The 27,213-nt window shown below is 46.3% G+C and overlaps 1 protein-coding gene across 3 annotated transcripts in view; it reads right to left on the bottom strand.

Moving 5' to 3' along the window:
• LOC144821552 (uncharacterized) overlaps positions 1 to 27,213 on the bottom strand; it is a 57,739-nt gene that overhangs the window by 29,157 nt on the left and 1,369 nt on the right. Inside the window, exons 1-8 of one of the 3 annotated variants that reach the window (XM_078678733.1) lie at positions 25,353 to 25,477; positions 16,853 to 17,188; positions 13,449 to 13,706; positions 11,788 to 11,901; positions 10,311 to 10,409; positions 8,285 to 8,404; positions 5,045 to 5,128; positions 1,598 to 1,681 (exon numbers count right to left, since the gene is read on the bottom strand). In XM_078678733.1, the coding sequence (XP_078534859.1) occupies positions 1,598 to 1,681; positions 5,045 to 5,128; positions 8,285 to 8,404; positions 10,311 to 10,409; positions 11,788 to 11,901; positions 13,449 to 13,706; positions 16,853 to 17,188; positions 25,353 to 25,461 (1,204 nt within the window). In that variant the 5' untranslated portion in view covers positions 25,462 to 25,477. Of the gene's footprint in view, positions 1 to 1,597; positions 1,682 to 5,044; positions 5,129 to 8,284; positions 8,405 to 10,310; positions 10,410 to 11,787; positions 11,902 to 13,448; positions 13,707 to 16,852; positions 17,189 to 25,352; positions 25,478 to 27,213 lie in introns of those variants that run through there. The other 2 variants (XM_078678734.1, XM_078678735.1) reach the window with 2 other exon arrangements.

Genomic DNA, 27,213 nt, shown 5'->3' on the forward strand with positions numbered 1-27,213 from the left:
CTCAACCTCCCACGCCGCACTCACACCACACCCGAAGGAGCTCACTGGTTGCAAAAAGGAGCACAATCCAAACTCCTCACACATACTTTCAAGGCACTACAGACAGAACACTGGTCCAGCACACCTCAATCGTACCTGCTTTCACAAACCTTCTGGATACCGTCGCTCATCTGGTTTTTTGTATGCATGGAATGTGTGCATGTAGGAGTCCAGATCTGCCACTACACACAAGAGCCTCCTCCTCACTTCAGACCTCTGAACTAAGCTGAAGTCCTGGCTTTTCGAGTAGCCCACTAGGCTCTATGGGTGGCTAGGTTCACCCCTGCTCAGCGCCAGGATACCCTCCCGAGTGATAGCGCGTTCTCCAAATCTGAATAAGTTAACATGGTAATCATTTAAACTGGCCATCAGAAAATACATTTTTTGCAAAGTCCATCAGAGCTCTTACTCCACGACAACAGGCAGTGGTGTTATATTCTCAGACTTCAACTTTACACTCGACTAATAATAGAACAAACAATGCTGGCGCTTCATGTCCCTTGTCGGTGTGGATTGCAGAATCAGATGAAAAGATTATCCAACATCGACCATCACCGGTCACAAGTCTAAGATATTCTAAGAAGCTGTGTCGGCGTGGCGGTGGAGGCTGACTGCTTTGGCGTAAAGTGTCTCAAGTGCACTGCACTACATTACCCAAGCAATGGGGCTGCGGAGACTTTGTCTGTGAGACCCGTGATTTACTAACTGTGATGAGGACACCCAATCCCAGCAGCCATGTTGCCTGCCATCAATATTTACACCACCCCCTTTTGTACCGCTTTGTTTGCCATAAGTTGGCAGGGTATGCTCAGACGTGAGTCCCTTGCTCACTTTGCCACTGGATTCAAGCAAGCCGGGCTGAAGACGGCTGTAATGCCAGAAACCGGTCCTCTGAAGCTTGTTTCCGGTCCAGGCATGGCTTGGCAGTTCGGGCTGGACTGTTCCCATGAGGCACAGGGTCCGACTGATTTGCATATAGCCATGTCTGAACTGGGGTGGCAGAGTGGGCTAAAGAACGGTGATGGGTTAAACCCAGATCTTTTGACTGGGTGTGAGTGTTTGATTGGTTCAGATGCTCCGTCCATCACCACCCCCTTTTGTACCGCTTTGGCCGCCATAAGTGTGGCAGGGTATGCTCAGACGTGAGTCCCTTGCTCACTTTGCCACTGGATTCAAGCAAGCCGGGCTGAAGACGACTGTAATGCCAGAAACCGGTCCTCGGAAGCTTGTTTCCGGTCCAAGGAAGGCATGGCTTGGCAGTTCGGGCTGGACTGTTCCCATGAGGCACAGGGTCAGACTGATTTGCATATAGCCATGTCTGAACTGGGGTGGCAGAGTGGGCTAAAGAACGGGGATGGATTAAACCCAGATCTTTTGACTGGGTGTGAGTGTTTGATTGGTTCAGATGCTCCATCCATCACCACCCCCTTTTGTACCATCAATATTTACACAGCAGCCAATCGCTGACTATCTTGCTAGCCAACACGAAATTGATCATTATCCAACAGGCCAGGTTATATCTTATAAGACCGGAACCAGAACTAGAGAGAAAAAGTACCTGGCAATGCTTTCTTGGAGTCCTCGTCCATATTCTGAACCCCATTGACCTCATCAGCAGATTTCCTTTTGTCCAGAGTGGGATCTGCAAAAGAACATAAAATGTTAGTGCATGCTCGCAACCTCCTAAGATTCTGATTACAATCTTAATAACTAAGACCGATAGACCAACTGACACCTAAAGGAGTTAACAAGGAAAAGAACTCTGACTTAACATCTGTCCATCCTTCTTTTTACAACAGAGGGCGGCCAAACTAAACACTGAAAACACAATTGCTTGTATAAAGACAGTCACCTTCCTTGTACAACTGAAACAGAAGACCGAATAAATACTTGTGGGTACAGGAACAGACAAGACGACGAGAAAAATGCACAAGCACATTCCTCTGTCAATCAATGAGGTGGCTTATATAGCACAACTGCTCTTATGCGAACCCTCTAAATCTCTCCAAACCGAGATGTTTTCTCGTTACATGATGCCAAGACTGCATGACAACTCATGATAAAGAAAACAGCAGCAGCCCGACAGAGCTTCTGCTAGTCAATGCAATTGACAGAAGTTCATCAGCACGTGTATACCTGTGCTCAAGACCCATCAAGTGCATGACACAGCTCCGGATGGAGCCATCGGAAACCAGGTTCAGAGCCAAACTCAAAACGCATCTATTTCCCACAGCTTAGCTCCTCTACCTGTTCTCTGGCCTTTGGATGGGTTGAACTTGCAGTCAGCGCGGGGACACACAGTTTTGTGCAGCCAGGCGCTCAATAAATGATTATTATTATTATATCCCCTGCAAGGATTTTGCGTTGGAGCCACATGTTTGCAATGTATATAATGGATGCAACTCTATAGTGAAAGTGGATTATCTTACCAACAAGAGTAATTTATTTCCTTTAATGAACCTTCGAACGGAAAATGAGCTGTCCCATTTTCTCCGGCAAAATATTACACCCATGCATGGTGTCCCGAATATTTCTAATAGTGCAACGTAGTTCACACCTCTTTTCTGCTTGGCGTTTGCAACATTTTGGACACTGGAGGCAGGTTATCCACCAACTATAACCCACAAGTTGATGGACAGATCGAACGACTGAACCCGTTCCAAGGACAAAACCTTTGTTATTTGTTCTTGACACACGGAGAAGAGTAGAGTGAGTCTTTGTAGCGAACTGAATTTGAATACAACTCCGAACATGTGGCACTTTGTGTCACCTTTTTGATGAATATATGAATACCACCCTAGACCTTTACCACTGGACCCATGAAGTGCTCCACGGTTACCATACATACATAGGAAACATAATTCCGATTTGCTTTGTGCACTATGCACAGCACATTTGAACCTGAAAAAAACCCAAGGCCCAATACAAGAAATTTGCTAACACACATTGATCTTTGACCTCTGCTTATGCTGTTGGTGGTCATTCCTGGATAGCACTCCCTCTTTAATCCCTGTCCATGACAACCATGTCTAGCTCCATACCCTTGAACTGTGCAAGTGAGATGGAACAATCAATATTGAGTATGCAAAATATTGGATGCCACATGCCTGCCTGAGGATAGTTTTAGAAGTTGAGAGACTTGTAGGGTTCTGAGAAGCGATTATGGCAGCCTGCAGCAGCCACCTTCATGCTTGCTGCCTATTCCGTACCTACAATCCTGGACAGCGAGGATGGCAACATTTGAGGGCAGTATGTTGTCCTGGCCTGTGTCCTGTGATTCTTGCCCAAGTCCCTGTGACACAACACAGTCATCCAGAGTAGTTCCAAGGCCTCCCAAGGGTCACAAAACCTAGGGGCCAGTGGGGTGGAAATCAGGCACAAGTCTAGGATATTGTTATGTTATGTTACTGGGTATTTGTAAAGGGCACGGCTACTCTAAAGAGTGTCCCGGCGCTGAAAGACACTTTAACAAATCACTGACTGCACCCGCCTTTACGACTCCATTAGTGTTGGAAAAGCCAAGTTTTAAGACTTCTCCTGAAGCTGAGGACATCCTGTATCTGTCTCATAGAGGACGAGAGGCTGTTCCATAGTTTGGTGGCCACCACTTGAAAGGAGTGACCCCCCATACGAGAACGATTGAACTTCGGCACGATTGACAGTTGGAGGGTTGAAGACCTCAAGGTTCTGGATAGGGCATAGTGCTGAATTCTTTTGCTAATGTAAGGGGCCCCTATGTTGTGAAAGGCCTTGAAGGCCAGCCCCAGGGCTTTAACGTCTACCCTCTTCCGCACCGGAGGCCAGAGCAGAGACTTTAAATGAGGAGTCATATGTGTCCTGGCCCTGGCCGCCACGTTTTGTACCACCTGCAGGCATCCTAATAAATAATCAGGGAGGCAGAGGTACAAAACGTTAGCATAGTCCAGCTATGACGTGACCAGGGCTTGCACCACTGTTTTTCTGTGCTCCACTGAGAGTGGGGGGAGGAAGTTCCGCATCATTTTCAGAAGGCCAAAACAAGTGCCAGCCAGTTTGCACTTGGGACTTCATGGACATATCATCGTCCAGCTTGACTCCCAAGGTTTTTTACGGTGATGACTAGACTTACTGAAGGGCGGGGGGACAAACTTTGGGGCCACCAATTGTGCCATTCCTCTCCCGGGTTATGACCAAAAAAGACGATTTCAGATTTGTCTGTGTTGCAAAGCAAATAATTTTGTCGAAACCAGGCAAACACTTTTGAATTATTAATGTCACTACCTCTCATCGTGTGGCCCTTCTTGCAGGTAAATAGTAACTGCGTATCGTCAGTGTAGGATATTATTTGAGCCCCATATTCCTCAGCCAGGATAGCCAGAGGAGCCATATATATGTTGAACAAAGTTGGGCTCAAAATAGAGCCTGGTGGGACTCCATCTTTCAACGGGGTGTTAGGGGCAGAGAAGGGGGGGACCAAACTGTTTGCTGGCAGCCTTCGAGGATGGAGGAATACCCTCTAAGAACCGTGCCACCAATGCCACAGTCCTGAAGTCTGTGCAGAAGTAAACCATGGGTTACAGTATTGAAAGCCGCCGAAAGGTCTAATAGAATTAGTACCGCTTTCCCTCCTGTGTCCAGCGTTGTTTCAACAGTATCTGAGACTTCCAAGAAGGACATCTCAGTACTAAAGTTAACTCTAAACCCTGACTGACTTGGATTCAGTACATGAGTTGTTCTAAGAAGCGGTGTTGGTTTGGCAGTAGAGGCTGACTGCTTCAACGTAAAGTGTCTCAATGCACTACACTACATTATCCAAGCAATGGTGCTGCAGACACTTTGTTTGTGAAAACTGAGATTTACTAACTGTGATGAGGACACCAAATCCCAGCAGCCATGTTGCCTGCCGTCAATATTTACACAGCAGCCAATCGCTGACTATCTTGCTAGCCAACACAGACTTGATCATTATACAACAGACCATGTTATATATTATAAGACCAGAACTAAAACTAGAGAGAAAATTAACCTGGCAATGCTTTCTTTGACTCCATGTCCATATTCTGAGCCTCACTGACCTCATCAGCAGATTTCCTTTTGTCCATAGTGGGATCTGCAAAAGAACACAGAATGTCAGTGCATGCTCGCAACCACCTAAGATTCTGATAACAATCTTAATAACTAAGACTTATGAACCATTCGATCCCAACAGGAGTTAACAATGTAAAAGAACTCTGACAAATGACTTTGACGACTCACTCTACTAAAAATTAATACAGTACCACCAAGGTCTAAGGCTCACTGCAATTTGTGAAAGAGCAGATCCTCCAACTGAGATGAAATATAATTTGGGTTCTCCCATAAACACCATCTGAGTAGACTTTGAGTAATGTTTATATGTTACACTATTCCCGTACAAGCTGCACCGCAAATTCTTTGGCTCGTTCCCTATAAGTTTGGCAATATTGAAACATATTATAATAGAGAGGTGGCGTGTCCTGAGGATGCCGTGGCAGGTACCCAGAGCAGGATACTCATTGAATACCTTAAGTTATGTTCACATAAATCTGTTGATTTAATGATTGGTCAATATTGGCAAAACCAGATTGTCATCACATGCTGAAAAGTGTGGCTGAGGATGGAGCACGCGTCACTGGCCCCATGTGCTGCTTCCACCTTTCTCTTCTAGATCACTAATATCCAGTTCCTGTATCCCCGGGGAAAATCCCCTGGTAGTTGGGCACTTCTCAGACAAAACCCCATTGCCCCTGCTGGATGTGGATAATCCAGGATAGTGCACACAACAGAAAGGGTGCAAAGACGTTGACAGTAAAACACGGATCCTCCATAGGGGCGTTTGGGTGTCGCCCCACTGCTTTCTTGCAGTGTGGGAATCAAACATAAAATGGTAAAAACTACCAATTTATGTTTCTGCTTCTCGCACTGCGAGAAAGCAGAAGTGCCTGGCTTTGGTCCTGCTCAAGGGCAGGGGCTTACCAACTGTTGTGGGTACTGACTGTTTGGAGCCGACCAAACAGTCAGTACCCACAACAGTGAGTGTAAGAAACTGGCTCTATATATACTGCACCAAAGTGAGGTACAGTGTGTATAGAGTCCATGGGTCTCCAGAGGTTTGGCAGAGGCTAAAGTTAGATAGAACCTTACTCTCTAAAGTGGTAGCTTGCTCGAGCAGTAAGGCAGTATCAGAGGACAGTGCAAAGCATTTGATGTACACACTCAGTCAGCAAATGGCCTCACACACTCAAGAACTGAACTCTAGGCCAATTGTTTTGTATAAAAAATATACTGTTTTATTTCTAGAACCAAGCTGGTCTGGTGCAGGTAAGCATAAAAATACTTTTCAGTAGTAAATTACTTGTATGAACAACGTTCAAAATAGCAGTGTAACTTGTACTGGTTTTGGTTACAGTTCTAAGAAAGCAATTCGCAACACATTGCAGGTATATACGTACATTCAATTGACTGGGCTTTTTAAGTAAAATGCAGTTAATTACTTTTCAGATTACTTTTGCTAACACAGGATTGGATCCTAGAATCACCCCTGGGACATTTCCTGAAAACAGGTGAGTAAATGTTTGGTTAAAGGTACGATTTTTAACCCTTTAAGTGCTGCCGTCGGCCAACGGTCGTCACGGGCACTACCTCCCCAGTGCTGCGTGCGACCGCTGGACGTCCAGTTCAGCACTGGATAATGGACAGCGCAGCACTGGGGAGGTTTATTTACGAAGCTCCTAAGGTGTTAAGGTATATTATTGCACTTCAAAAGTTGACACTTAAAAACTTTTTCACATAGAATCACCAAAGTTATCCTATTGGAGGAACTTCACTTAGCACGTAAGTTAGGTTATCGTTACTTTTTCGTAGTCAGTGCTGGATCCTGGATTCAGCACTGGGACAATTCCTGAAAACAGTTGAGAAAATGTGTTTGGTTATTCGGCTGATTTTTAAGGAATATTTGTAGTTTTCAAAAGTCGACACTTAGAAACTTTTTGGGAGAAAAAGTGTCAATGTTATCCTATGAGGAAAAATGAGTTATCGGTTTCAAGGTAAGTAATCGGTCTCTTGAGTTAGGGTTCTGGGGTATCCCAGGTTCAGTGATGCACTGTTGTTGCACCCTCAGCGGCACTCGGACGGACAGGTGCAGAGTGTTGAGACCCAATGTTATCCTATGGAGGATAGGGGGGCTCCGGTTGGTGGCAGCTGGCAAGCAGGCCACAGGGTTGTGGGAGCAAAGCTCCTAGGGTTAAGCTCAGGGCAAGTTGGGGATCAAGTTAGCACAGTCATATACCTTCTAACTAAAAAGATAGAGGAAGGACCACGCATCTCTCGTATGAGGCAGAGTCTACGTCCAACAGTCAGCGCCATCTTAGACTGATGGACTAAGTATATGTATCCTTCATAATCGAACAGAATACTACGAGACACTCTTATAGACACCAAAGAAAACCTATGATTCTTAAGTAACCATATACTTGAATACTATTTCCGAATAGTATTACGGTATAAACTTGTAAGGATGGCCATCATATAGGCCCTCAGAAGATTATTTAAAATCCGAAGAACATAACGTCAGATCACAGTAAACCTTGTGCATTCGCGCACTGGATCAATCCAGTACTTAAACGATGTGGTCGCTAGAAATTATATGAAACTGCAAAGGTCCAGTAATAGTATTCATTAAGCCAGCCCAAATCGATGTTAAAATGTCATACAAGCGCAATGTAGACCCCTCATTTCGCGCACTGAATCAGACCGGTATTAAACACTAAGGTGGCTGGAAATAATATGAAAATGCAAAGGTCCAATGATTATGTATGATAGGCCAGCCCAAATCGATGTTAAAACGTACTATACGCACGATGCAGACCCCTCATTTACCACAACTACAACTAAAGGGATGTGTCCAACCAATGAAAAAATTCCCATAATTGCACACGTTCCGTCGGTCCAGCGATATAATTCATAGTTATCAGCTTTCCATGAAACTCTGTTCAGAACTCAATTACAATTACTTGGACCAGAAGAGTCAGCTGCAGCCAAACATATGTGAGCAGACTTGATTGACACATTCTATTTTTATGACACACATTCACTTTTAAAGGATTACCATGTGTAACCTAAAAGAGTGGTACCTAGAAGAGAACAAACATAATAATCATAACAGTTTGTGAAACAGAATTACCACATCATTACAGTATGGGAATATGCCATTGCATGCATTCTTTACAACTGTCATGCCCACTCGTACCTTGGTAATCTTGCCTTTTCCTATCTTTCTTCAGGGACTTCCAGTCTGCTAGTGAGAAGAGCTCTGTGATGATGCAAACCATCAGAACCACCAGGAGGACAAGATTCAACTCTGGAAAGGCTGCAAAGATCAGGCAGTAAACCTGTTACACAGAGGACATACAACCAAGCTTGGATAACGTTTAGTGGAATGAATGCAAAAATAAAACCTATGAGAGAGACTAAGACAACAAGCATTTGCAATGCAATAGGTCTCGCATTTTCAAAACTTTGACCTGTTGGTATTGTAAATGACAATGCCTCTTATTATTGCAGGTTTTTTTAAACACATAAATAGAAGGTATTGTCATTTTCAATGCCAATAGCTCAAAATCTTGCAAATGAGAGACCTATTGCATTGCAAATGCTTGTTACTGGTTATAGTGGCAGAAGATGCCAAGAGAAGCAACCGGTGACGTGGCTTATCCACAACTGCAGAAATTCAAGGAGAGTTAGTTAAGCTATTTTTTATTTTTAAATAACGGTTGTTTCCACGGACATTAAGCATTTTCTTGTCTACTTTTAAGGAAGGGTAAAAATAGTGATACATTTTAAAATTATTCTCTATTTAAGTAAATGCTTGCACACGGGTTAAATAATCATTAGCAGAAAATAACGACAGTCTCCTGACATCTTAAGCAGTGTCTACAGTGCCTGATACTGTGTTTCGATATTGTTAATGCTCTTGATTACAGATTACACTTTTGAATGAATTAAAAGTAGCAAAGCATTTAAAAAAAGAATGATATAGCATGTGGGTCAAGTATGTGAAATCAAATGGGTAGAATACCACCAAGAATACAACAGAAAATAAGAAAACAGAAAGAGTGGCTGCCTGCATCCGTGGGAGAATGGCTGGATGGTGACGTCTCATAGATGTGTCTTAAAAATTTATCAAATTCATGTGATGTCATGTTTGACGATTTTTGATGCTGTGGATTTGTTCCACCGGCTTATAGCAATTTCAAACACATCTGAGTTTGAGTTTTTGTATGCAGGTGAGCCTTGAGGCATACCCGTGCAGATAAAGATGGTAATTTAATTAAATCATATTGCAGTGCAAGTTCGATTTGGATATGCGTGGCAGCACTTATTCACCCTCACTCCTAGGCCCTCAGTGACACTCTTTACTTGCATTTAATGCACGCGGGAGCAATGAACTTGCCATTGACTCCTGCATTACGAGAGCACAGCTGTGCTGCCAGTGCTGTAAATCTCGGCCATTGGCTGACGTTATATTGCTGACAAATATCGTTTTGTAGCGTTGATTAATTTCTGAGTAAGCCCTCACTCTGGCAACCTTGGCTCCCCGCGGACGTTTTTATTTTGTGTCCATAACTAAACATGAACATTCATCTTTGCTGCTTGCAAACCTGGTAGATATTAGCAATCCTTGACAAAAATAAAATAGAAGCAGCTCCACACGTGCAGTACATCTGCTCTCCACATCTGCAGCCACCAGCGGCTCTGGATTGATTTGTATCACCTTGCTTGAAGGGGGGAAGTGAACATTTCGCACGGGAAAGGGAGGCGCCAGACAGCAGCAATTGCAAGCCTTCTTATTAAACAACTCCCAGCCTCAAAGGGGGTCAGACACCTCAACGAGGGAGGGACTCACCCGCTCACAAAAAAATATAAATAAACAAAAACATCATGCCCAGACTCCACATGTTACGAGCATCTCTTTCCAGGTATAAAAACAAGCTGGCTCCGTGGAGCCGACGGGGGGAGGGAAACAAAGCGTGTGATGCGCGCGCTGCCAGCCTCCGGGGACAGGAGATGTGCACGCGTACGGAGTGCACATCTCCTGTCCGTACGCGTGCACATCTCCTGTCCGCGCGTGCCACCTCCTCTCTACCTTCGGGACAGAAAGCGGCAGCAATAGAGTCTCGCAAGGCATGCGCTGTGTTCGCTAGCGAGACCTAAAAACACACTTTCTTTCTCCTCAAATTCCAGGAATCCATTTTTTCCCGTGAATTAATACTCACCATATGAAACTGAAGCGGACAGTCTGACAACGGTGGATCCCAATGCACAGATCAAGAAAAGGAACCAGCAAACGAAAGCTGCACACTGAAATACACTGACTGTCCACATAAAAGAAAGAACACAAAATAGTCCTGGTTACAATGGTAACAGAAATTATGTAACACCAATCAATCAATCAGGATTTGTAAAGTGCTGCAAATCACCTGTGTGGTTCTCAAGGCGCTGGAGTTGCCAGCTGCTTCGAAAAAACAGTGAAAAACAAAGCAAAAGCAGGAGAAATCACTCAGAAAAAGCGTGGAAGAGGAAGGCAAAATCAGCAAAAAAAATAGAGGCAAAAGCCACCATCACCCTTATTACATAGCACTGATATCACAGAGTCAAGGGTCAACACATCGTGTGTGCATTCACCTAATAAAGAGACCACTCAGCAAGAATGAATGACACCTCATTCGGTTCCACTGGAAGCAAATGTTGCTGCCAGGAAACGGTTTAACTTAGGTGTGATCCAAGGGAAATAAGAGATGATATTAATTAAGGTAGCTGCACGCCTGCTTAACCAACACCCACCAGGAGTGAGATCCTTCGTTGTTTAAATGTTTTCGGGTTCATGACAACAAGTGGACCCCTTAGCCCAAGAAAACGTGAGATCCTGTGCAGGGTGGCGCAATACTGTGCCACCCAAAGTTGTTCAAGCTGCTAGCGCCTGCAAGGAATAGCGGGGAGGGGTTGCTTTCATCCCAGGGTCCTGCCGAAAGGACTCAGCAATGCAGCTTTGTAGCCCGTTGAGCTTTTTCTTGCAGTTTCTTAGTGCAGAAAAGTCTTTTAGATAATTCTGTGGCTCCACCTGGAACAAGGAGATCTCAGTCCTACACCTCACTGATGGGCGAAGAGAAGGGACACCAATCACAGTTACTCCAACCCAACTGTGGCATGGTTTCCTTGACAGTCTGAACACGCGTTGAAAGTGGTAGTAGCAAAATGTACACCTTTGCAGGGCATAGAGTGAGTGAACAAGGACTCGCTGAGTATGCGGGTACCAGTCAATGAGTAATCACGCACCCAAGCTAGGTTCTTAAAGTGGTTTGACATTTGCCCTACCGCGGACCACCAATATGCTGAACTCTCCTCACATCGCACAAGAGTGGAACTGCTCTTCTCAGGGTTCACCAGGATAGTGTGGATGAAAGACTGGCTCACGTTTGCAGGAGGCCGAACTGCTGAATACGAATGGCGTTACCTCTCAGAGTGCCAGGACCTTCTATCGCTGATCCTCACAACTTTAAAACGTGGATTTATAAGCGAACAGAGTGAGAGAATCCCTTGAGGCTAAAGACAATTTCTGCCCTAAATGAAGCCCCTCTGCAAACCCATACCCAACAGTCCTCCTTCCAACCCAAGCACCAACCATTCTACCGAGAATCCTACCCATTTCCTCATCTCAACCACCCAATCACCACAGATACTACTCAAACTTACCCCACGGTTCAGGACATCGGCAACTGCACGTCAGGCAGAGGAAGAGCTGAGTTAATAAATAGGGGAGACTGAAAACCACCGCAGCAGTCAGCAAACCCACGAGGTACAGGATCACTGAAACACAAACGAGAAGCGGGGTCAGCTGCGTAACCAAGGGGTGGCACTCAGTGTTGGGTCAAGCCTTTATTATATGGAGTCAACATCATAGCCCAGTGGTCCTTTTGACTTCTGTGTACCCCCACTGAATTATTAATCGAATTCAGGAAACGCCACTGTGTCCCCATTGGAAGCTGGAGACCCTCGGCCTACACAATTTCTAGGATTTGAACTTCAAACCAAAACACAAAAATACAAAAAACAAGTATACACCTAATAAATGCTCAGATATTGAAATATTTTAATTCACAACAAAATATAGAAAATGTTTTCACATTTTCAATTTTATTTCCATACACTCTATTAATTTTAGTGTTTTCGTTTTATTATTATTTAATTTGGTAACACAGTCGCGGACCCCCAGGGGATCTTGGACCACAGGTTAAGAACAACTGTCATAGCCCATTCACGTCGCAGTGAATATATGTTTACTTACATGTTCCCCATCACAGGCAGCCAATGATAAGAAAGAACCATTGCATTAGTATAAAACAAGCCTTGGACTAACCAGGTACTTAGCAGTGTGAACTAGATCAGACCCTAGTGCTTACCCCTCCCTTATCTAGGGATGGAGCATCAATTTACCTACAACAGGATATGTGACATTCTTGACCTCTGAGCAGCTCAAGATCTTTCAGCACCTCTCCATCGCCCCAAGCCCCTTCAAGTAAGTGGTCCACACAAAACAAGTAACCAGTTTAAAGAAGCGTTGGGCAGACTTAAGAGACAAGAGGGGCAAAAAAAAGCTAAACATGATGTAGGTCTAAGTGTCAGACGGATGGGGAAAGAATGGACCAGGCCTGGGAATCCTCAGTGACCTTTACATCCCTACAAATGCAACAATTTTGATTAGATAATCCAAATCTTTGAGGATGGTTTAAGTTACTCTTGGAGTTTTTGGACTCAACAAAGTTATCAACAAGTTACCTAAGGTACTGTGCATCTTATGTGTGGTTGTGGCCAATGTATCCCATCCTCGTCGCCAAATTTGTCTCCAAAGCTCTAAATTGGAGTACAGATCTACATGACTCTTGGAGTTTATGACCAATAAACTACTCCACGAATGTCATGGAGTTGTCCCTCATTTTCATTCACCAACAGCACTTATAGTTGAGTTGTCAAAGACCATAGGAGGTAGAAGGCAATTGTGCAGGGTGCATCTGATCATCAATTATTGCATTACATGTTCTAATGACACAGTTAACAACAGAATGAATGGTAAAACCAGACCGTGGCAGGTGTGTTGGGTTCTGAATATTGAGGCAGACAAAATGTTTGGGCATATTTAAAATTCACTTTATGGTTCAGTTTTTATGCTTAAAGTACTTTGAAATGAGCACAAACAGTTATGACCATTTCCTCTTTATGAAATTAACCAACTCTCAACTGCTGCTAGTCTAAAAACATTTAAGATTAAAATTGTATGTCACAAATTGATATATAGGGACGTCCGAGGAGTAGGAAAGTGTTAGAACATTTTTTTAAAATTTGGAGCAGAAACTCACTGATGCTTTGCTGAGCAATCTGGTATGATGTTTCCAATTCGCTGACTGGGTTCCAGGCGACACAGGTGTAGGAGCCCGTTCCCACCTCCTTGAGGACCAGTACCGAGGTGTTCCCATCGTGGGTGATGTTCTGCATCAACGGTCGCCCTTTGTGCCACCACGTGAGATTCCAGACGTCACCTGACGCTTCACACATTAGCCGGACACCGTATTCACCACTTGATTTGTATTTCATCACCTTTATGTCTGATATTGGCTCTAAGGTTCCAGAGAGAAGAAAAACCGTCATTAACCTGAAGAAACCTAAACCATCCACACTTCATGCTGTGGGCAACAGCACTTTGCTTTCTGGGACCTGTGTTTTACTTTATACCATTATAAGACTTCACATAAAATCCCAGCATGCACGGTGTCGAGGGCAGGACTGTCTGGAAGTGTACCACATGACATGAGTCCATTGGAAGCAACGTGTGCAACTGGTGGGGTGATGGAACAAGACATAAAGCTCCAACAACCTATATCTCAAACAACCAAGTCATTGCGTCGCCTCCATGAAGTCCATATTTAGCAATAACTGGACTCAAATGCGCGTAGGATCACACATGCAGTGTTTGCTGTGAATGGTGTGCAGAACCAACGCAGTGATAACTTCATGACTTGGATAAACATTTCCTGCATATTTAATTTGTAACACATGGACCCAACAGCCAGGGCAGTGCAATGAACCTCTTCACTCTCACATGACCTTACTTCTAATAGACTCCCTCCGTAAAAGGACATGTATGACCAAAACCACCTGCATCCCAGGTGAAAGGGAAATATTCAGTCCTTCATTCTCTCATTGCAGCCATGTCCCCTCCAGCCAACAGTCCTCTCCATGCAATCTGGGGACCAAAGGAAGACTGGAGGCCACAAGAGATACACTTCTCCCAGGGTGCATCTCCAGAATTTGTCGTGTGGCTAGGTTAGGCACGGGAATAAACACCGCCATTTTACATGTACACGTTTCTTACGTTGTCTTCTTTTCCACATGACGACTTTTGACACACATTTGCTTGTGTGACAGTGCAGGATTAGCTTCTCTGAAACCACATAGTTAACAGTTCCACTTCGTAAGTACACAATCACAACACCTGGAACATTCAGTACAAGGCCTGAACACACATTGTGCAAATGTTGTTGTTTATTATTTGTTCATGAGGCTATCAGAAAGACAATAAACAATGTCAGGCCGACTGCAGCTTGGACTCGTCTGTCATTGCGAGGTTGTCGATGTGTCAGTCTCAGCCCAGCTGTTTCTGGTTGACTCTCTGCAAGGAGAGATGTCTAAATTGTGACCAAGACGGGGACCTACATATCTTGCCTTCAGGTAATGGGAACTTAGATCATCCAGTAGGGGATTCTTGGCAGACCACCCGCCCTAGGTAAGTAGTTAAGGGAGCTCAGGAGTACACTATACACAGTAATTAGATGTCAGGATATACCCACTGTCTCAGCACAATGGTGGAATTGTTCATTCTGTTCACTGTTCTTATAGTTCTAATCACTTTTGTCTGGTCCTGTCTATTAACCAGTTGTATGCTCATGACGAGCTCAGCTCGTCATGGCATACACCTCTCGGGTGCTCATGACGAGCTGAGCTCGTCATGGCCCGTGCAAACGCTCAGGTGCTGGGAGAATTCCCCTGCTGTGCGGAGCATTCCACGGGAGCCAATGCACCTGTGACGAGCTCAGCTCGTCATGAGCACCCGAGAGGTGTATGCCACGACGAGCTGAGCTCGTCATGAGCATGCGGGCACTGTGCACGCCCCCCCAGCACAGCAGGGGAATGGAGCCAGCAGCGAAGGGGTTAATGAAACCAGCGCATATATTTTATACAAGAATCACCATGGTTGTAAAAAATATAGAAAAGGCTCCTTTGTTTACTTCTAGTGTACCTTCCTGAGTGAGCACAAGTAACTGAGCAAAAAGGTTCTAGATCTGTGACCACTATTTCTTGGGGGGGGATCAGGGTTGTCATGCTCGGAGGTTGTCCATTCCATTTGTTACCTTTCTAGGGTTAGGGGTGCTGATGTGGCACTGTGAGATAGCAGGTCAACATATCCTGAGGGGGTGCATAGAATCAGTCTGGCAATATCCCAAAGTTTGTTGTCCAACAAACTAATAGTTCCTACTGAGAAAAGGTAAACCGTGTGACCAATCCACCTCCAGAATGCTGAGTGTCGGAAGCCACCTCTGATCAAGGTTAGTGCTTGGACGCCTTCGTCGGGAGCACCAAAGAGAGGCCACCGGACATCGGAGCCTTCCCTTTGGAAGTAAACATCTGACAGACCCTCCACTAAGGCCAGCTGATCCACAATCCGTGCTCTGCTACCCTTCAAAACACACAGTCACACAAAACAGACATGCTGCTCTGACATCACACGCGACAACCCAATCAGAATCCCTTAAACTGTCACAGCTCTAGAATGTCTGTTGCAATAGTCCCATGGATTGGTCTGTGTACAGCTGTCCTGAAACATTCATGTGTGCCTCATACAGCGAGTGTACTCATAGAACAAATCGAGAGGACTTGGGGAAAAAGGAGAATAGGATTGGAACCCGAGAGTTTCATTCAAAAATATAAAAGTGCAATATCCTAGAGTTCCTGTCCGCTGCTAAGAAGTGCAGGTACTAAATATCCGAGAGTGCCTGTCTGCTGCTAAGAAGTGTTGGTAATCAATATCCTAGCGTAGGACCGTTCCTACTGAAAAGTGCTAGAACTCTTCCATTCAAACCATTTCACTCCTGATGAGAAGTGATGGTACACTCCCATTCAAATTATTGAAGTGGAAGTAGGCAGTACAAGTCCATTCAAAGCACTGATCTCTGTGTAAGTGACCAACAAAGCATGTGAAAGCAGCACCTGCCTTTAGGACGGCTGGCCGGGTGGGTAGTGTGGCTCGCTTATGGCTCTTCACCATGTGGTATTATCTCTGTGCCTTCAGGGTACTGTACTTAAATACTGGCCCATAAAGGACATTTACTTCTGCAGTGGCATGGAACTGTGTGATCCTAAGACCCTGCTTCCCCAATGCCACACCCAATACCACACTAAATGGACCTAAATCAACTCGCACTCAGGACTAGTTCAATTATTTTCTGGGGAAAGGCTAAAGCTTTCGGTGCGTAATGCTATGTAACAGATAAGCTGAAGCATCCAAGTAAAATAAATATTTATTCTTTACTCAAACCCATGGCTGTACACAGCATCCACCATCCAAGTAGCCATTTCTAACCTGCTCCACCAGATTCATCTCTAGAGAGAGTCAACAATGGAAACCCTTTGAAGGAGAGCCATGCAATCACATTACATCATCAACACTCCCAGTAGACATTTGATGCTAGGACACCTTCATGCTTACCAAGGACTCTCAGTGGGACTTGCTTTTCATCCTCTTTATCCGATGAATTCATCTCCAGAATGTACTGACCGTCGTCCTGGCGGGTCAGGTTGAGTAGCTTTAAAGACGCATTTTTCATGGAAAAGAAGACGCGATGTTCATACTTTGTGGACACTTCTGGTTCGTTGGTGCCATAGTGATAGGTCAAGATCCACTGACGTTCCTGATCTCCAGGCTTCTTGACATGCCACTCCAGCAAGCCGTCTCCTGGGAGCTCCAAACCTGCCCCTGGGATCAGGACGTCGGATCCATGGCAACCGTAGAGCGGCAGCTCCGTCGGCTGTGGATACGCGGCACCTGGAAAGAGGTGAATTCAGGGATGTTAGCAGGGGGAGAATTTGGGGTGCTAACTGCATCTCCCAACAAGAGGGAAGATTCCATAATACACAAGAGTTCACCAATAACAAGAGCACGTGAAGGTCAATCACTTCATGATTTATGTCCAGGCTCTCCGTAAACCAAGTCCAAGTGTCCCATTGGTGTGGAAACTTCCACAGTCACAGCAGGACCAGAAGCAGCGGCGCCATCTTGAAGGCATGACCACCAGGAAGAGTATCGGTCCACACGTGGCCACCTCTGCACCACAAGGAGCCCTGCCCAGGACAGACTTGGGGCTGGTAAGACAGCAGAAGGAGAAGTCAAGGTCTCACACCTTCACCATCACACATCCACCGTCTCTCCCCGACAATGAATGTACTCCTCTCCTTAATAGTGTATGAAGGACCAACACTTTTCTTTTTATACCCTACGTACTCATCCCCTCAAGACTGTACGAGGACCGAAAGACTGCTTTGTAGACCTGACTTACTCCTCTCCTCAAGAGTGTATGAGGACCGACAGAGACTACTTTGTAGACCCTATGTACTCCTCTCCTCAAGAGTGTATGGAGTACCGACAGACTCTGCTTTGTAGACCCTACCTACTCCTCTCCTCAAGAGTGTAGGAAGGACCGACAAAGACTGCATTGTAGACCCTACGTACACCTCTCCAACTAAACTCTCAGAGTCTGACACCATGACACACGAGAGACCCATGTACAGCATAAGAATTCACCATGACCGTTGACTGCTACTCCTATAGCATGTGAGCCCCAATGCAATGATTTTGACCTCTGCATGGAACACATATGACACATGTACAGCCCCCATGGGGCCCGAGCACCTTTGTTCTTATGTAACCACTTAGACTTATTCCACCCATTGGCAAACACCTGACCTTGAACCTGTGTAACTCAATAACCCAAATATGCCCTACAGGGGCAATCCCAGGAGCACTGATGTTAGTACATCTGATTGGTTACTGGAGTGAGCGGAGAGGGAACTACGGGTATGAGAGGACGTATTCGGAGAATGACTTGCTGCCTTACGCTTCTTTTGGGAAGTCTTCTGATTGGTGGATCAACTTGGCGAGCCAAAGAGGGTTCCCCGGGAGGAAATGACATCCTCTGAAATTTTACAGGGTTTCAGGCCAATCAACTTTATATGGATAGGCCTCCGTTTGATGTGGATATACAGCGGACCCAGGAGGGAGCAGGCTGAGGTTCTGTGAATTCTGAACCCGTGGGTTCCATTTTGTGTTTGGCAGCCATTTTGTGGTTGCCCTCACATAGGCCAATGATTGTGGCTGAACTAGTCTTTTTTAGGACATGTACACCTTAGCTCGAGTTCGTGCTGACTCCTGTTTGACCGGAGTGAACTGACCCTGTTGCCTGAAGCGGACCTTGTTAAACCAGTTCCTGCCCTTTAGCTGATCAAGATTAAGGATCAGAGCACAGGACATCATTAAGTTTTAGTGCACACAAACGTGCCTTATCCTACTTCTATCTGTTTCTGTTCCTTCTTTTATGGTCTGTTTATAATATGGGTTGTGGTCCTTTTATTATGGGTTTGTCCGGCTTGTGTAAGAAGGAATGTTAGGCATTTTGCATGCTTGCAAAAGCAAGGACTGCCCCTTACTTTTATGCTGAGTTTTGTAACCCTGAAGCATATATAAGACCTCTGTTCTCTGTACTCCTCAGACTACCTCATTCAGTTGCTACGGCTTCTGTGTGACGTGGCCTCACTTATTAAATTTAATAAAGATGTATTTTCATATTTTCAGCTTCTGTGCCAAGTTCTTTTTATTAGTAAGTATTCCCTGAGAATGAAGATTTCATTTCTTCATTAAGGTTGGATCTTGGAATTATATATGGTCAGGAAGAGAGACATGATATATGTAGGGGATGCGACAATAATATATATTATGTTGTTTTATTGTTTATGAATGAGTGCAGAGAGCAGACCAGAGAGTAAACACAATTTCCTTCACTTATAGAATTGGGAAAAATAGTGATTAGTTGTTCCCACTCTGTCTTTGTAAAGAGGGATCCTCCCTGATTTAATGGCATCCAGGAAAAAAAGTTTTCAAGGTAAGCAATCTCAGATCCACCTTCTCAAGAGGTTCAAAGGGAAACTTCTGCAACACCTCCAGGACTAAAGAAAGATCCCAAGATGGGCATACCGGTTTAGCCGGAGGCTTGAGATTAAGAAACACCTTAAAAAGCCTCTGGACGAGCCCATCTGCATCTTGTAAATTGCCCAAGATGTCTGGAAAGCCTTAATGGCTGCCCTTGAATCTTAAGAGTGGAAACCTTTAACCCTAGAGCAAAACAATCCTGTAGAAAATCCAGCACCTTCACCTGTTCAACTGACTGTGGGACTAAATGCTTAGTTGTACACCATTTCTGGAAAGTGGCCCAGTGCCTAGAATAAGAAAGAGTGGAGGCTCTCCTAGAAACCCGAATGGAGGAAGCACCTTCTCATAAACCCCCTTTACCTGTACCCCAGCCCTCTCAACCTCCAAGCTGTCAGCCGGAGGGTTCTCAATGGTTTGACCTGAGGCAGGGAAATGCAAGAGGGGGTGGTGGAACTATTGGAAGAAGGAACCCCCGCTGATCCTCATTGACATTATCAGATGGTGCCAAGTAGACCTAAAATGCTGGAGCTGCCAGCATCACCACAGAATCTTCTCGCTTCAACCGGATTAGGAACAGCAGAAGAGGAAAAGGCAGAAAAGTATAAAGAACTCCCTTTGGCCAAGGACAAGACAGGGCACCCACTGCCCAAGCCCCCTCCTCACTCGCCCTTGAACAGAACAGGGGAAGAAGGGTATTCTGAGCTGATGCAAACAAATTTGCTACTGGGGTCTCCCACTCGTGGCAATGTTATGTTAAACTTTATTTGTATAGCGCACATACACCAGGTTGGTTTCTTGGCGCTGTTCTGAAGATGTCAGACTATGGTGTTACTAGTATGCCTGTTAGAATAGCCAAGTTTTTAGGAGTTTGCGGAAACTCATGATGTTTGTGCAGGATCTGATGTCAAAAGGCAGGGAGTTCCAGAGTTTGGGGCCCAGGGTGGCTAACTCCCTCCAGCGCGTTTTAGCCTGAAGGATGGTATGGTTAGAAGTTGCATATGAGCAGATCGCAGGTTGCGGGTAGAAGTATATCGGTTGATGAGATTATTGATGAATTTAGGGCTTTTGTTATTCAGGGCTTTAAAGATGATGCATCCTACCTTAAAGGCGCATCTTCTGGTTTATTGGAAGCCAATGTAGTTTCTTCAGAAGGGGGGGTGATTTATTGGCACCCGTTTTCTTGGAGGATCAGCCTGGCCACCTGGTTTTGGATCATTTAAAGGCGGTGGATGAGGTAGGCTGGGATGCCCATGTAAAGGGAGTTGGCGTAGTCGATGTGGGATATATCCAAGGCGAGTACTGCCTGTGTTTTTGCCTCCTGAGAGAGGAATCTGATGATTTTCCTTATTTTCCTTAGTTGAAAGCAGCAGGTGGAAGTCACGGCTCCAATTTGAGGGAGATGGGGACTGCCCCAGTTCTTTAGGCCATAAGTGGGAGCTCCAAGGATTCAATGAGTCTCCTGTGAGGATTACTTCTGTTTTGTCCGGATTTAGTTTAAGGTGGTTGCTGTTCATCCAGTCACGGATGAACAGCATAGTCGTCTGGAAATCGGAGATGGTGGTGGGAGAGAGTCATTAATCAGAAATATTAGCTGGAAATCGTCTGCATAATTGAATGTTTGGATTTTCCTTTCTTTTAGTGCATGGATCAGGGAGGAGGTATAGATTGAATAAGTGCGGGGAAAGAGAGGAGCCTTGGGGAACCCTGCAAGTGTTCTTAATCTTGGGGGTTTTGAAGTTTTCCAGGTGGACCGTTTGATAACAGTCTGTTAGAAAGGATTTTATCCATTCCAGGGCCGATCCCTGGATTCCTGCATCCTTGACATGAGCGACCAGGATGTTGCGGTCGACCGTGTCAAAAGCGGCCGAAAGATCCAGTAGCACCAGGGCTTGGGGGAGTCTCTCGTCCGCTTTCTCTCACAGGGAGTCCGGGCGGATAGAACCACTGATTCTGTGGAATGAGCTGACTGGAACCCTGCTTGGTGAGGGTCTAGATAATCTGATTGTTCCAGAAAGGTGTATAAACCAGAAAGGTGGATAAACTTTTGGTTACTTGGGCTTCAAGTAGTTTGGCCTGTGAAAGGCCTGCTTGGTCACACAAAAGTCCTGAGAGGAAGGAATTTTCCTGCTCAATTTGTCCGCTCTGACATTCAGGGTCCCCTGAATGTAAATCACTCTCCGCTCCAGTGCGTTGTCCTGAGCCCAAAGAAAGATCTGATCGGAGATCCTCGACAATGCTGGAGAGCTTGTGCCCCCCTGTTTGTTCAGATAGGACCTGGCTGTGTTGTGGTCCGTCAATACCATATCAGATAAGCACACTGTGCAGCATGGAAGAAAATCCACAAATGACAGAAACTAGGGCTCCTTAAATCCCCTGCTCTGCCAACCATAATGCAGTAATTAAAACATTAGCTTACAAATGCACACACAGCCTTGTCCAATAAACAGGGCGCTACAGCAGCCCTACAAAAAGCAGCCTCAATGAGCTCAGCTGTGTCCACCACAAGAGAACGCATCCACCATGAGCAGGCAACTCCCCCCGCACTCAGCAGTTCAGGAGACACCTGCCCCTACCTTTCTGTCGTCCTCTGCGCCTCCAAACTGCAACCAGCCTGACTTCTTGAGGCGCATAGAAGCATGTCTCAAGTCACGGCTGTAGGTGGGTCCCTGGGGCCAAGCACTGTCGGTCAACTCCCTTCCTCCGTGGGCATACTGAGGCTGGAACACACAGAGAGACTCCTGCGTCTCCCCATGCTTATGTTTTATTTATTTATATAGTTTTATATAGCACAAACCCAAGAGGGTATCAGAGCGCTTTACATTTAGGATTGTTGCGTTACAAGTTACATCAGTTACAAGAGCATAGTAAGATACAGTACACACAAACAATGTTTCACAAATTCGTAGGAGGGAGGAGAGGAAGGAGTAATAGCGGGGAGACGAGGAGGAACAATGCCCAATGTCCGGCTGGGTAGGTGACGGTCAAGGGGGAAACAGGGCCAATCTCCTCATTAGCTGTCGAGCAGCTCCACCGGTCACCAGCCATGTTGGTCAGGTCTCCGCGTTCAGGAAAAAACAGTTTTTAGTTTATTTGATTTGCAAAGGTTATATAGCATATATATGCTTGTCCACACGTTTTCCAGAAACAACCGATGCTGCCACAGAAGAATGTACCAAAACCGCTCCGGCGGCTTTCCACATTCAGAAAAGGTCAGATTAAAAATACAGCCTGACTTCTTGCTCACGTTGCCAGTGGATTCAAGCTAGCCTGCCCTATGAGGGGTGTTACCCCGAAACCTCTCCCACAATGCTCGTTTCCGGTCCAAGGAAAACCACTTTTCCCATGAGGGACAGGTTCAAGACTGATTTGCATATGGCTGGGTCTGGACTGGGGTAGCGAAGTGAGCTAAAGAACGATGATGGATTCAACCCAGATCTGTGACTGGGGGTGAATGTCTGAAAAGTTTCAGTGCTCTGTTGTGTTTACAGAAATGTAGCAATGGTGAAAATGTAATACAAAACTACAGCAAATGGTGCACCATAGTAACAAAACAGCCAGCCATAGGAAGCAACACCAAGGTAAAAGACGTGCATGTTGTGTAATCACATGCTCCTAAACGGATAAGACATTCTTTCTCCACCTTTAAACATGTGAAAGGTGAAACTATGTGTAAAACAAATTAATATTTCCCAGTGCAAAGAAATGTGCAAGACCAGCTTGGTTACTTTTTTCAGTGGATAAAGATAAATTGATGAAGATTTATTTGTTAAACTGTAATGGTATTTATATAGCGCTTACTACCCCTGACGAGGCGTTGAAGCGATTTTTGGTATGCAGCACACTACCCCAGAACCCAAAGTGGATTTCATATGGATTAGTGTAGGGAAATCTAAATTGTTACGCATTCCTTTCGAGATAGGAAGACCTTATTGTACTATGTGGTGACGTCAGGTGTGTGTCCAGCACACGGTGAAGTCTGATGACATTAATAAGTGTCTGGTGCTACCCAACGCAAACCATGTTATCAAATGTAGAATAAAGTTGAATTCATTCCTACAGGTGTTCAGACGTTTTCTTGACAGGTTATTGCAGCTGCTGCATAAGACAAGGCGCCAATGTATCACGACTGAGCCACACGCCCGCCGTGTGAGCTACAAAGACCTCTAACAAACTCACGAGTGCCCTGAATGGAAATCATGGGCTTCACTTTATGGACAGTGCTCTGCAGCAGGCACATTCACCTCCTGAGCTGCTCTACTCTGATTGAAGATAGTGCGCTGAGTTTACACAGAGGGCGCTGCTGCACGTGCACTGATTTACAGTGGTGTCCCGGAGACCCCCTGGACACGTGTGATCTCGACAGCAGCAGCATTTAAGGGGGTGAGCTGCTCCGAGGGAGAGGCTTTCACTCACTGCAGGCTGGAGAGAGAGTCTGTCCCGGGCCTCGAGGCGGCAGGAAAGCCCCGGCCAGGGGCCCCGCAGAGCTGCTCTGTCGCAAGAAGCGCCTTGAGGCCCTAGCGCCACTCATCTGTTTGTACCTTTTTATAACGCATGTAATCCCTAAGTCCGTATGTTTTCAACTGGTTCTTATGTAAGTCAAAAATTTGCAAATTATTTTTGTACCGTCAGTCCTTATGTTTGAAACTGGGTCCTATGTAAAGCGCTCTGACACCTTCGGGTAAAGTTCGCGCTATATAAAATCGCATAAATAAATAAATCAGGCGCCTTCGAGTGCGTGTGATTGGTGTCTCTCTGCCTCCTGTGCCGACTCTCACTCTCTCTCTCCCTCCTCTCTCCCCCGCTCCCTCCCCCTTCTCATCCTCCTTACGGCGGGCCCCTCACCGGTGACTCACTCAGCAGGCATCCAGCTGAGGAAACCGCTAGAGTTTAAAGGGCTCATTTCTGCTCCTGCAGACCCCGGTCACGTGACACATGGGGGGGGGGGTATCAGGCGCTTCGCCCATTGGGCACAAAGTGCTTCCCACCCTCCTCCCCCATGTGTGCGCCAGCCCGGGCACACACAGCCCCACCGAGCACTTCACAGGTCTTTAAAAGACCCTTCACCTGCTAACGAGGCTCTTGGAGCCCCCGCAGCTCCACTCCAGCCTCGGCGTACAGCGCCCCGACGATTCATGGCCGCGAGGTTGGGAGCAGAGCTTCGGGGCCCCTCAGTTACTTTTACAAACGAAGCACCGCATATTTATTTATTTATGCGTTTTTATATAGCGCGGACTTTACCCGAAGGTGTCAGAGCGCTTCACAATAGGAACAGAACTGATACATGAGAGCATTACAAGTGAACAAAATACAAAAGCGAACGTAAAGTTACATGACGCAAAAGTGACAATCGTGAGCCAACAAAATACAAGAGGTAGCAAACGGTGCATTACAGGAGGAAAAAGTGACGTGTGCAGGTTACAAAAGCGGGCAAAGTAAACAAAGATGTATTATACTGCAATATATGGAGGACACTCAAGCACTAACTGATGCCATCAATCCTCATGCCTCCACTGTACAGCGCGCGGAGCTGTACACAACTGGCTGCATCCTCACACTTTCACTGCACTAGGCGCTCTTTTTATTCATTTATTTATTATATGCGTTTTTATATGCCGCGGAAGGGGTCAGAGCGCTTCACAATAGGAACAGTAAGTAATGTCACACGAGGAAAATTAAAAGTGGGCAGGTTACAAAAGGATGCGTAACATGAGGCAAAAGTGACAATTGTGCATGTATCAAGAGCAAACAAAACACAAGAGGCGGCAAACAATACGTTACAAGAGGGAAAAGTGACGTGTGCAAGTTACAAAAGCGTACAAAGTACAAGTAGAGGTATAATACTGCACTAAATGGCAGACACTCAGAACACAAGAACACACTGGAAGGCACCTCCATAGGCACGGAGAACAGAGTGTCCTACAGTGGAAGGACCTCCTTTAGGGAATAGAGGGCTGTACGTGGAGCACCGATGACAGCATCACACCTTCCTGAGCCCCCCCAGTGTTACCTGCGACCGCCGAGCCCAGCAGCAGGAGGATGCAGTGGTGCTCTGCGCGCGCGGGGGCCATGGTGCTGCGGTGCACGCGGCTCTGGTGCTCTGTGCGCGCGGGGGCCATGGTGCGGGAGCTCGTGCGTCTGTTCACACCCCGTCTCGATCTATGAATGACCTGATGCAACAGCTGTACAACAGCTGGGCGTGGGTACAAGCAGCACACGTGCTGTGGGCGGGGACTAATGCAGCCAATCAGGACAGGCTGTGCGGCCAGCGCCCCCATCGAACACGCCCATCTCCAGCTGACTGTCACCTCCTTTAACCGAGCACCATTCACGACCGCATCACACGGGGAAACCACCGACGGGGCGGGGTCACAGACAGGTGAGGGGTCACCGTGTGTGCAGGAGCCCTGGGACCTCTCCGCTCCCCAGGTTTCGGAGGTGGAGGGGGGAGAAAGTGGGTGAATGTGGTGGGACAAACGGCCCTGTAGTTTAAAAAGAGATTGGGATGCAGTCCCGCTTTAAACTTTATACGTTTTTCAGTGCAATAAAAGCAGGGGAAGGGGGGCGAAAAAGAATGAAGCAGGTCCCCCCCCTCCCCCACACTCCTAACGCCCCCCCTCCCCAGGCAGCAGCAGCCATCGGAGCTCTAAAGGGCCTCAGAGTTATTTTATGCATTTTGATATAGCGCAGACTTTACCCAAACATGTCGGAGCGCTTCACAATAGAACCAGGTACGTTACAAGAGGCGATTTACAAACGCACACGTTACAAATACAAACAGGATAGTTGAAAAAGCAAGAAGTGGCAATCAGACAAAAAAATAATATTAGGATTAGGTTTGTACAGACAGAATACATATTTACAACATTGTAAGAACTTACAACATCAGGAGAATGCAAAGCAGCCTTGAGGGACATGAAAAGCACTAAAGGGCCTCAGATCCCAGGCCCACCCCCCTCCTGTACTGAGGCCGGGCTGCAGCAGCCATTGCAGCGCTAAAGGGCCTCAGATCCCCGGCCCACCCCCTCCTGTGCTGCCCCCCTCTCCGTCCGCTGCAGCCATTGCAGCACTAAAGGGGGCCTCAGATACCTGGCAAGAAGTGCCTTGGAAACCTAGAGGCAGATCTACAAGAAAGTGCCGCAGCGGGGCACTGCAAGCCCTTGGCTGCGCCACGCTGCAGCACTTTCAGAGCACAGGAATGGGACATATCTACAATGATATGTCGCATTCCTGTGCTCTCCTCTGCGCTGCCGCAGAAACAGCTGCCGGCGCAGGCACCCTTGCACCATGGTGCAAGGATGCCTGCGTCATGGGGAGATTGTTTCTCTGCAGGAAGGGGCCCCTTCCTGCACAAAAGCAATCACTGCAGGCATTTTCCTCCTTCAATGTGTGCTGTAGAACGCAGCACGCATTGAAAGAGGAAAAAACGAGGAGAAATTAAAACATTTCTCCTCGTTTCGCTTGGCTAAGCCACCCCTATGGTGGCGAAACAAACTGACGCATTTCCAGGTTTTTGATTTCTCGTAAATCTGGAAATGCATCAGCCGACATGGGTGTTGCGTGGGAACACCCACAGCAACACCCATGTCCCGCCCCTAACACGCGAAGTGTTGCGTGAACAGGGGCGATATTTACAAGCACAGGTTAAGTCATGCAGGGTGACTTTACCTGTGCTTGTAAATATCCCTTAGCAGGCTGCGCCACCGGTGCGTCACGCAACGTGATGCACCGGCGGCGCAGGGGGCTTGTAAATCTGCCCCTAGTGCCACTCATCGGGCTCCATCGAGTGCATGTGATTGGTGTTTCTGCCTCGCGTGCAGCCACTCCCTCTCACGCTCCCCTCCCTCCCTCCCCGTAGATCTCAGTTTCTA

The sequence above is a fragment of the Lissotriton helveticus genome, chromosome 2_2 (assembly GCF_964261635.1).
Source record: "Lissotriton helveticus chromosome 2_2, aLisHel1.1, whole genome shotgun sequence".
NCBI classification, from domain to species: Eukaryota; Metazoa; Chordata; class Amphibia; order Caudata; family Salamandridae; genus Lissotriton; species Lissotriton helveticus.